Below are 11976 nucleotides of genomic sequence, written 5' to 3' on the forward strand. Positions count from 1 at the left end.
AACAGGAAACGACGAAGTAAACACAGATTAAAGATGCAGTCAATAATCGAATAAATGTCAATGAACAAAATAAACCTCAGTGTGTAAATAGTTCAAATGGAACATTTATATTTTACTGCTCCCCTTTATTTTCTTACCAGATCATGAGCTTAAATTTGTTTTTAATAAATTATCAACATCATACGAATGATGCAAATTATTTGAAATTTATATTTTATCAATATGCAATTAAAGAAATAGTATTTAATCATTTTCCACCCCTACCTTAAAAGAGGCCAATATATAAGTATCCGATATTCATGTACTTTAATTGGAAAAATATATGAAACCAGCGTCATCCTGTTAAGTGAGACTGTTTTAAGAGACTCCCTGTCATATGTGACCTTTTTCGCTGCTTCCCAAAGTCGGTCTCTTAAAACAGTCTCGACTGTACCTGTTTATGTAAATATTATTAGGGACATCTGTGAATGAGTAGTTAAGGCTGAACTTGATTACATGTATATTATCCATCTATTTCAACCTCAGTGATTGGGATATTTCATGTTGGCTTGAAGACAGTCAATGTTTCTTCCTGTCAATCCATATTTTGAAATAATGTTAGGCGATAAAGGAAGTGGTCTTATTCCTGCATCAAAAGCTAGAAAGATCATTTCCAAAAAATTTTACAGCCTGTACAAAATTGTCAGTTTCAGTGTTAAATATAGAAAGGAGAAGATGTTGGCCTTGCCAGTAATGATGGCCGTGTGATAGGACAGATTGTAATAAAATAAAAAATATAAGATGACTAGTACTAATTTTTTTTTTTACTTTGATATGCCTGTGAAACTGGACATTTAGGATTACCAGTTGGAATTCCAGCAAGTCTGGTTAAGAATCTCCAGAATTATGGCTCTTTAATTAGTCAAAATTGAAAAATATTGGCATCTTGGCATGGTGGTTTGACAGTCTGATGTTCTTATTTGTAGATAATTGGATTTATATTTTCCATTTATTGAAATTCAATTGATTAGAGGCTGAAGCTTAACATGTTTTGTTCTAGATTGATAAAATATGTTTGATACTGTTGTAGGATTGCATCGGTTACTTAACTAGAAACTATATTGTCTCAATTTTTTTTGCCCCCCCCCACCCCCCAAAAAAAGAAAAAAATTGTTGAGGGGTACTTACATCAGTCTGTCAGTCTGTGTTTAACATGTCTCAGAAAAGTATTTGACATAGCCTTGCACTGTCAGCATGTAACATGTAACTTTACTGACAGGAAAGAGGGGCTCCAATATTGTATAGATACTCATCTTGTTCAAAATATGCATGATGTATATATTGACTGCTGAGTAAAAGATATACATGTACATAGACACAGGAACTTAAGTCATTTTGTTTATTTCAATTTTACTTTGTTCTTTTCTGTTGTATGTTTTGATGAGTTCTAGTCACAGAGTGGCATAAGGCAAGAGACATGTATACCTTTAGAAACATTCTGGCTTCAGTTTTTTTTTATTTGATACCACCAGCAGTGAAATGTGTGTCACTTGAGTATTTCTTATATTTTCTATTCTTTGTCACTTGATACTCTGGATTTTGCTGACTACACTGCACCTTATACTGTAAAAGCACATATTTTCGCTGGGTCAAAATTTTGTGAATTTGAAATTTCTGTGTATGTTAGCAAGGTTTAATATTTGCGAAATTGTAAACATTGTATCTTACTTGAAATTGAATATACTAATGGTGAAATTTTTACACAAGGATTAATTTTCGCCAGATACAGGGCCTCGTGAATATAGCGAAAATTAAACCCTCATGAAAATTTCTGCTTTTACAGTAGCAATCTGTTTTTTACTGTATTTTAATTCAGATTAAGTAAAGAGTACAAAGTGTATAAAATTTAATGTCAATGCCAAGTCTAGACAATGTTATTATTTATGTTGTTAAAAGTAGTTCTGCACATTTGAATGAAAAAATTTTCTGCAATGAAGAATTTGATTAAACCCATATTTTGAAAATTAGGCAAAAAAAGGTAGGGTCGTATAATTGATATTTTGCTAGATTGCTTTGAAAAATTTGTACCCCACAGTAGTTTTCATAATGGTACATTAATTTTGTAGTCTATGGTAAAATCAGTTTTGACGATATTTTTGCGAATAGAATTTTTTCTACTATGTTGATTTTAATGAAACGTCTCATGATTATAGAGTAACATATGATCTGTAGTATTTCGAAATAAAATGAGCCGCGTCGTGAGAAAACCATCATAGTGCGTTTGCGACCAGCATGGATCCAGACCAGCCTGCGCATCCACTCAGTCTGGTCAGGATCCATGCTGTTCACTTTCAAGCCTATTGCAATTAGAGAAACCGTTAGCGAACAGCATGGTTTCTGACCAGACCGCCCGGATGCTACGTGATGTTACGCCATTACCTTGGGCTTATCAAACATGTGATGAAGCAATTTTCAAAATCTGCAAAACTGTCAGAATCTCAAAATATACCAAAAGTTACTTTCTTCTTACACGTTTGTCTCATTTCATGTTTATGCAATAAGAAAGTAGTAAATTTGATAAATACTGTGTTGGTGCGCCATAAAACTAAAATAAAGTAAATTTAATTTAATTAAGAATTATGTGTATATTGTAACAGTAACCAAAGATACAAGATACAAGGAAGTTGATTGCAGTAAAAGCTTTATCAGCATAATTATGATATTTGTGCAGCATGTTTAAGATAAGGGCATTATTAGCCTTTAATGTGAGCAATGTTACACACTAAAGTTGTCTGTGATATTTTGTGTTTTAAAGTGTACATGTATTTTATAAAAAGTAGAAGAGGTCTGGGTTAAATAAACTATAGATACTGTGTATGCATGTAATACCCTGTGCATTGGTTGTTATTGTTATGCTTGTAAAGTTTTTTGTAAATTTCTGGTATGATAGAAAATAAAATAAATCAATAGAATTTACAAGTTTTAGTTTTGTATTAGTCTCCATCAAGATTAGCTGAGAAGAGAGAGACCTGAAATGAAAATACAAAGTTTTATATTTAAATGTCCTATAATATAAGTAAAGGTTACTGTTCTGTATTTATTGTGCAGTGCATAGGGTTGAACTTTCTTGGCTCGAACTCTGATAATGCAAACTCTACACTTCGTTCGAACTCATTGTCGGGTCTAAGCAGAAACAACCCTATGTAATTGATAGTGTTCGATAACTTGAACTACCGATAACTCGAACTCATTTTGCTGGTCCTTTAGGGTTCAAGATAACAAAGTTTGACTGTTCTTTAGTGCAATACGAGGAACAATAACCTACTTGTTCCGATATCACTTAAAATGGCGGTTAATTAAGACTGGACCTTTCCATCCTCCAAAATATGTTTTGAGGATCCTTGTTGTCCATTTTTGTTTGCTTGAAAGTGGCGAGTGTAGTTTATCTGCACACACATTGTGAAAAAGAGTTATGTGACTGACTGTGTATCAAATAAAGATGTTGCAAAAGATAAAACAATAAAGAAAAACGCTTTGAAAGAAAGGCAAAACTTCCACTTACATAAGGCTTTAATTTATTAAACGTACTTGTATTGTAAGCCTTTATCATAATAATACTGTTGAGTTAACAGCATTTCTTAGTGCTACAGACAGGTCTGACCCAAAGGTTAACTGGGCTGGCTGTTTTATCAGCTATTCTCTCCTGAAAAAAATATCTTCATAATTTTGTGTGATTACACACACACACACACACACACACACACACACACACACACACACAAAACTGAAAGAGCAAAAATGCTCGTTATAGTAACATATTGTTTCAAAGCACATTCATTAGTTCTTCCACACCCTGCGTTCAATGTGAAAGTTTTCCGTTGGTTACTTGTGTATCTAAGAGTCCGTTCAACTGATTTCTGTTACACCATGTGATTAAAGGATGAATATACTGACCTCTGTTTGTGTTAACAGTTGCTCTAATCACAAGCAGCGATTTATTTATACATGTATTTAATTTATCTTCTCACAAATGTAGAAAATAAATGGAGAAAGGATTACACATGCGTGTGTGTGTGTTGAGTTTATTTATAGTCGCCACCGGTTAATACCATATGGGCGACTGTTGCTGCAATTATTCCCTCCTCCTTCGTCACATCGTCTTTTCTTCACTCCCGTTATAGAACATCAATTATATTACATCGTAGTTATATGTCTTCATAGTTATGTGTCATCTATTGTATATGTCGTCGTGTTTCTGTGACATCTGTTGTGTGATTCTTCTTAAGTGTTGTTGACAACGTTGTTATTACGTCTACATTTTAAACGGTCTGATCTCCAGTCTGAAGGATCTCGCCACCACGTTGTACGTCGCCTCCACCAACTGTCTTGTCCGAAGTGCCGCATCCGGAAGCCTGGTTCCGATGTCCCACCTTGTCGATGAACCAGCTGGAGTAAAACAATATAAAAATCCCCAGAGATGGTAATCCGGCATCGAGTCGGGGGTTCCGAGCCGACATCAGCCTCGTCGATGAACCAGCTGAGGTATCAGGATCCCTCAGAGATGGTAATCCGGCATCGAGTTGGCCGGGATCAACCAGACCCGGCACCCCGGTTGTAGAAGAGAGGTCCAACACGATGGCAAGCAGACTAGATGATCCCCCTTTTAAGGCCACACTCCTTGGTTTTAGTCATGTGACGCTAACTAGATCAAGCGTTGACCTAGTTAGGGCGCTGACCCAGTTAGCGCCATATGTGCCCTCTCCGCTACGTGCACGCACCAAGGAGGTCGGAGAAGATTACACATGCCATGCTCTTGTTTGTTTTCATTCGCGCACCTTTGGACTAGCGGATTTTATTTGCTTAAGGAGACCCGCGCTTCAATGCATCAGAGTCAAGACTTGCCAGACGATATTTAGGAAAATATAAAGCTCTGTCTAAAAGTTGCGATGCTTAAGTTTAATACGATTCAAACGGTTTCGGTATTTAAACTATATATATTTCTTGTCGACGACGTCCAAACGCCTACGCTCAAATGTCAAATGTTGCAGGGTGAGAAAAATATGCAGTGAGCCACGTGCCTCGGAACATCATTCCAATGCTCTACTTACTGAGCTACCTCGCCTCTGAGACATTTTATGATGTTCCTAAAAAATGTGACATATATTACCGTGACTCAGCCTAAAATTATACAAAATACGTCACCAAAATTTATATCGTAACCGATACAATATCATTTTCAAAGTATTGTTTATAAGGTATCAATACAATGCATATATATCAACTACATTATGATTATTAGTAGTACCATTATGAAGTTGGTGCACATTGTTTTGAAATAGGTTTGATGTAAAGTTAAATATATTAATTGATTGAAGATTTACCACAATTAAATACTACAATGACAATCTCAACAGATATCTTTAACTACATTATTTATTTAAAAACTTTTTTTGTAAATAAATTATGTTTGGAACGTACTGAATCATTTTGTTTTTGACCACTTCTAAGTAGGCTACAATTGCTAAGCAAACAAAGAGGGTAGGCCTACATTCACACACACACAAAAAGAGGCGAGCTCACGCAGTATTTCTTTCATTCGGTTCAAATTGCTTTTTTTTTTCAAATTTACATGTTTTGAAGATGACAATATGTCTGAAATACAGATAGTTTGCTCAGTTTATATCAAATATATGTCAGACAGCACCATTTTATGTTTACTTGGCAAAAAATGTCCAAGGGATGGGGGATGCCCTCTCCAACAGCCTAAAATTTCGTTCCAACCCCAAGACCAAAATCCTGATTTTGATTTGTGCCCCTAACTAAAGCTTGTAGTCAATTCATTAGTATTTGCTAACCACCGTTGACTCTACATCGACAAAATCAAGTATTAAAACCTTGCAAACAACGGAGGAAGTACAAGTAATATTAACCAGTTACAGAGTAACCTCCCTTTGTTTACAATACGCCATTTGCTCACGATCAAAACAATTAGACAACGGCACAGGGAAATAGTTACTAATTATGGACGACAGCGGCTGGTTATCAACAAGGAACAAAAAGAAGGTGAGAATAATTGTAATTTTTTGTCTGAAAGTTAAATGTTACAAAATAAAGCTTGAAAATTAGAATGCAATACAGTTTGGTCGCCAATAACGGATCACTTACGAGTTTTTTTTAGCGATAATTCATTTCATCTCACAAAAACTGTTTATCATCTGGTCTTCAAATATGCATTATTATCCCCTAAATAAAACAAATAGAAAAGATTTTAAAAGATTTCTTTACAGTGTAGAAGTGTTGATATGTGAGTCATCGGTGTTTTCTCCAATAGCGAATCATATTCACCAATACCGGATCACGTGCTAGTGAGTAGTGTAGAGTGGAGATCATCTTAAAACAGAAATCTATGGAAGCCCTGGAGGGACAATTGATTTCCGTACTTCCCACTTCTGACTTCTAACTTTTGCACTTCTCACTTCAAACTTCTTGACTTCTAACTTCCGCTCTTCTGACTTCTAACTTCCTGACTTTGGACTTCTGATTTCCAACTTCCACACTTCTTACTTCCAACTTCTTGACTTCTTACTTCCCTCTTCTAACTTCCGCACTTCTGACTTCTCACTTCCACACTTCTGACTTCTAACTTCCAGACTTCCAACTTCCATACTTCTGACTTCCAACTTTCCCTCTTTGGAAGTAAGAAGTGTGGAAGTCGGAAGTAAGAAGTTAGAAGTGCGGAAGTTAGAAGTCAAAAGTGCGAAAGTTAGAAGAAGGAAGTAAGAAGTCGGAAGTAAGAAGTACATGTGGAAGTTGGAAATCAGTCTGAGTCGAAAGTCGGGAAGTTGGAAGTCAGAAGTGCGGAAGTTAGAAGTCAGAAGTGTGGAAGTTGGAAGTAGGAAGTCAAGAAGTTTGAAGTGAGAAGTGCAAAAGTTAGAAGTCAGAAGTGGGAAGTACGGAAATCAATTGTCCCTCCAGGGCTTCCATAGAAATCAGCCGTTTTTCATTCTTTAATTAACAAGACAATGGAAATAACCTTTAAGAAACCAGTTTTAGTCTAACCAATACTGTAATCTAATCCATTTTTTCCAGTTCCATTACACCACCTGCCTTGATAATTTTAAACAGAGCTAACTGACTGAGTTTGGCAAATTAAAGATCAATATATCTACTTTTTTGATGTAGTTACATGGCAGCACAACACCACCACCTTTCTTACCAAGAGCCGGCAAGTCTTGTGCATCAGTTAACTTGACTTGGTAATACTGGTCTAGAATGGTTTACCTCTTAGTTGATGTAGGTTTCAGGTCACCTTATTTCGTTGAAAAGAAATGGGAGAGTCGTCTGCAAAATTTCACTTTCAAAATGAGGGTTGATTTCTGTGTTGAGCAAATGCTTGGTCAAGTGGTTCATTAACCTTGATTGTGATGACGCAATAAAACTACATAAAGATTTTTTATTCATAATTGTAAAACATTAATATTCATGACCACAAAGTTTCATTACCATAGGTAAACTTTTAAAAAAAAAAAGATGCAGGAACAATTATCAAAAGTGATCCGCTATAGGGAAGATCCGCTATTGGCGACCAAACTAAACTATATGGTTATTCAGGGAGTCGACTACTGACTTGAAATATCATCTGGCATTTTGTGATAAATTATTATTGAATTTTTCACTTGTGATAATTATTATAGTATAAGACAAAGTAGGAAAATCTATAATATTAGATGATATCTTTGCTGGCAATAGAATATTCACGACTTGTTGTTGTTATTCACTGACTTTGTCACTATGTATTATGTGCAGTCATCTGTTAGTAATTCAACATATCATGCTATTGATTTACTGAAAGATTCATGCTATATTATGTGAACATGTAAAAGGAGTTTTTCTGGAAATGAAATTTAAATTACAAAAAAAAATTGTTATAGTATAAGACAAATTTTCAAAATTATAAATGACTTATCGCAGAAATTCGCAACATGTATTGAAACTGAAAATACATAGATCTCCATTCTTTGTGATTGTCTTTTGTCTCATAAACCATTTGAATGGGATAATAACTATTTGATACTGACATATTTTGAACAATTGTTATTGGTTTTATAGCTGCTTCTAGCAATATATAGCTAGATTTAGCTATATAGTTAATATCTGGCTTTTCTGGGACCTGATAATGTTAAAATGCTGAAATAACAAGAATGAGGTAGCATAAGGGTCACAGATGCTAGTAATTAAATCCCTTTTCAAATTTAGTCCTATCTGTGTATATTTATACGTATATACATATATAGGGATCCTTTGAATTTTATGTTCTATATAGTTCTGGCTACCATAACTTAACTGACGCTGTTTTTATTTTCTGATGGTCAGAGATCCGTAACAGCATATAAACATCTCTGAGCTGGAAATTTTTAGCTCTGTTCTGTAGTCCTAGATATGTGTACGTATATAAATATATAGGACTATAGAACATAAGAAAAACTATTTAGTTACTAGCACCTGTGATAAGGGTCAGGTCATGGGAATGTTTTAATCTCTTCTGGGAAAACTCGCTTGCAGTTCTTTTATAAAAACAAAACTCAGTACTGCAATGTTTACAATATATGAACACGTTTACCCAGTATTGTAAATGGTAGGTAATCTAAGATTTCTACAGAGGCCCTTAGTAAGATGTTGAATGATACTGAAAGAAGAAAAAGAATAATTCTGTAGTGTGTTTGTTTTTTTTTATTATTTTGATACAGGTACCAAAACCGCAACACCGGATAAAGAAAATGAGGTCATCTAATCTAAAGCCAGTGAAATCGACGTGTATACGGATCACAAACTCACCACCCCCAAAACAGCTTTTTACTGCCACTAAACAATCTTCATTGAATGACTTCTTTTCAACACATGAAGGTATGAGTGTAGTATGAGGAAGCCACCACAATCACAGTGTACTTTCTTTTACGTATTTATATCGGTTTCTTTCATTATGTTTTTCATTGTGAACATAAAAACTCCTGCAAAAGACTTATTATTCTTGTCTATCAATTGATCTACCACTGGTCTAGGAACGCTCGGGTTCACCAATGCATTTACTTTATCTTGTTTTGCAAAAACAACGAAAAATCAAAAGCAAAATACTAAGTACGTAGTGAGTGTACTAGTGTACCCTGTACATTATTCATACAGCGTTGTATTGTGTACCGAACGCTTTTAGGTGCATTATTATGTAAATCCAAAGCTCATGACAGCCAGAATTAATAATGGGTCTGATCAAAGTCTTGACCCTTTGTTTCCAGTCGTACTTGGAACCTAAAATCTTAAATGTTCCTTTAATGACGTTTTCAGTGCAGCTCTTATTACATCACTTCTTGTCTTTCTTATACTGTAACTGTTATGAGGCTTTTTTCCAGCTAGATCAGCCATTATATGGAGATATGAATATCCAAGAAACATAATTTAAATAAGGCTACTTTTATTAGAGCTATACTTCTTTTATTGTTTTGCGCGAGTTGGGGCTTATAGTTTTGTACTTCTAGTATTCACCAAATACTACTTAAGGGATTTCCTTCAAACTTATACAGTCGATTAACTATGAGCTAAAAAATTACTTAAGTACTTTAGAGTCGAGGGTTTTGACCCTTTTATGATTTTGTTAGTATACGATATAGATTTGTAGATTTGTGCATTGGCATTGTGTCTCTTCTCTTCGCTTTTCATCATTGATTCTTCTTTGAGGATTTTTAATTCACATAAACTGTCCTCCGTTACATAAAACTTTTGAAAAAAGCAGTGAGCCCTAAAATGGAAATACAGAACGCAACCACTCTGTTTGATTATGTCTGTTCAAAAGAGGCAATGGACTGTGCAACAACCATCATGCCCTCCAAGCACTATATTGTCATAATTAACTTTTAATGGACACCATGATCCCATAGCACCATATTAAGCGGAACTCTAACACAGTAACATTTAATGGACTGTGTCAGAAGTAATTATATCAAGGATCTGATTCTTTTTATTAATGCGATAAGTCTAAAATTTTCGAAAATTATATTTACCATGTTGATAAAGTAAGGGCCATATCTCTTACATTTGTCATATTTTAAGGATATACTGTATTGATTAGTGTTAACAAACTTCTCAGTATTGATAACTGTCTCGTCATTTTCTTGATTATCAAAAACTTTAAATATACTTAACAAACAACGTAGCAATTTGCTGTTTCGGTTAGGAACCAAGATCGATGTGGATGTAACTATATTGCATAATGACTTGTATGACTTTTCATACATGCATAAAAGATTTCTCTGCAAAGAAATAATTATTTTGATTTTCAGACCCTCAAATGGAAGTAGAAGTCAACTTTGATCATGACAGCCAGGCAGGAAAATTAGAACAGAACAGCCAAGGAAATAGCAACATAAATTTGTCTGACACAAATGTAGTTACTAAGTGCAGTGGAATGTCAGAAAAGAACGATGAAAACAAACTCAGAAGCGAAACACTACATGGTGATTGTCGTAATAAAGATGGGTCACTAGAAGATGAAGCAACTATAACGTCAGATATTAATTTGTTTGCTGAAAGAGATAAAGAGACTAAAGGCAACCATTATTTTGTAGATCACGTAAATATAGTAAGTAGGAGTAATAAAGGAAATAACATATCCACTCGTGAAAATAATGATGAAAACATAATAGCAGCAAAAATAAATGCAGGGAATTTGAATAAAAGAAGATCTGTTAAAAGGATGCATTTCTCAGGAGAATCAGATGTTAGTTTAGACAATCCAGAGAAAAGAACTAGACTTGATGTTACACTACCCGAAAATGATTTGAAACTGAGTAAAGATTGTGCTGTAACATATAATTATCTAGTAAATGATAAGAATAAGAAGTCCGACCGTACAATTCCACATGCTGTCAAAGATAATACTGTTCAACCACAATCTGTTGATGCGGACTTGGGATTTGATTCTGAATATGGCATAAATACTGAAGGTATAAATGTACCTGTGTCGTGCTTTAGCAGTCAAAGTTTAGATCTTGGCAGTCAGCTTTCTCTGAAAAGTCAAGAGTTAGAATTCGAATCTGTAAATACTTTAAACTTTGACACACAATACGACAATTTAAGCCTAGAATTGAATAATGAAAGTTTAAGCGCTCTAAGGAGTTTGAAGGGGGAAAGTTTAACATTTTCCAGCCAGACTGAAGATACCGATACCATTTGTAACCTTGTAGATGCTGACACTATAAATGTTGACTTATCGTTGTCAACGGACTGTCAAAGTGAAACGTTTAATAGAAAGTACGACGCAAGTCTTGATTTATCAAGTCAGAATGATTCCGTTGATATAGGTGCTAAAACATGTGACGTAACCGACTCGCAGGAATTACTGCATGATGATTCACAGCTTTCTCTGACATCGTCGCCGTCGGGATCAGTTTTTGAGTATCAGTCACTTGACTTTTCATGACATATTCAAATTTGCTATAATAGTCATGTGACTGTATAGCGTGTGATTTTTTTGTGAAGTTCTTTCAGTAATGGAAGTGTTTTACTTCTCATTATATAATGTATACTTAGTATATGATTTTGCTTAAATGCTGATAAAGAGGTTGTTTAAAATTACATGTGTTTTTCTGTGATATTTCAATTACTGAATCGTTCAGGAATTGTTCAACTTAAAGATCCTTACATTACATTTTATTGTATAAAAAGTAACAATATTGTTGTTAACGCCATTCTAGTGCCGTAGTTGATGTGTTTTAATGAATAGACAGCTCATCCATTTTCTGTTTAACTTCCTTTAATCTTCTTTTATACTTTGCAAATGGTACATATGGATTTTAAGACGAGGTAAAAACCGTCTGGTACATTAAAACTTAGAACAATACGTTTAACAAAATGTTGTCATTTTGTAACGTTCTCAATTGATTCACGAATATGCAATTTATTTTATTCAATTGATACTATTTTTGTACCACTATTATTGTTTCATCA

The 11976-nt window shown here is 34.5% G+C and overlaps 1 protein-coding gene across 1 annotated transcript; it reads left to right on the plus strand.

Moving 5' to 3' along the window:
• The first annotated feature begins 5937 nt into the window (after window positions 1–5937).
• On the plus strand, window positions 5938–11604 carry LOC123554865 (uncharacterized). The gene is made up of 3 exons (XM_045345251.2): window positions 5938–6042; window positions 8727–8883; window positions 10311–11604. The coding sequence occupies exons 1-3, from the start codon at window positions 6001–6003 to the stop codon at window positions 11447–11449; spliced, it is 1338 nt and encodes a 445-aa protein (XP_045201186.2). The 5' UTR covers window positions 5938–6000; the 3' UTR covers window positions 11450–11604.
• The last annotated feature ends 372 nt before the right edge of the window (window positions 11605–11976 follow it).

This window comes from Mercenaria mercenaria, chromosome 7 (genome assembly GCF_021730395.1).
Source record: "Mercenaria mercenaria strain notata chromosome 7, MADL_Memer_1, whole genome shotgun sequence".
NCBI lineage: Eukaryota > Metazoa > Mollusca > Bivalvia > Venerida > Veneridae > Mercenaria > Mercenaria mercenaria.

What these genes read in the sequence shown, in the direction of transcription:
- LOC123554865 (XM_045345251.2), top strand. Translation starts at nt 6,001, where the DNA reads ATGGACGACAGCGGCTGGTTATCAACAAGGAACAAAAAGAAG. An exon ending in CAACAAGGAACAAAAAGAAG is followed by an intron (nt 6,043 to 8,726) that starts GTGAGAATAATT and finishes ATTTTGATACAG; the next exon opens with GTACCAAAACCGCAACACCG. An exon ending in CTTCTTTTCAACACATGAAG is followed by an intron (nt 8,884 to 10,310) that starts GTATGAGTGTAG and finishes TTTGATTTTCAG; the next exon opens with ACCCTCAAATGGAAGTAGAA.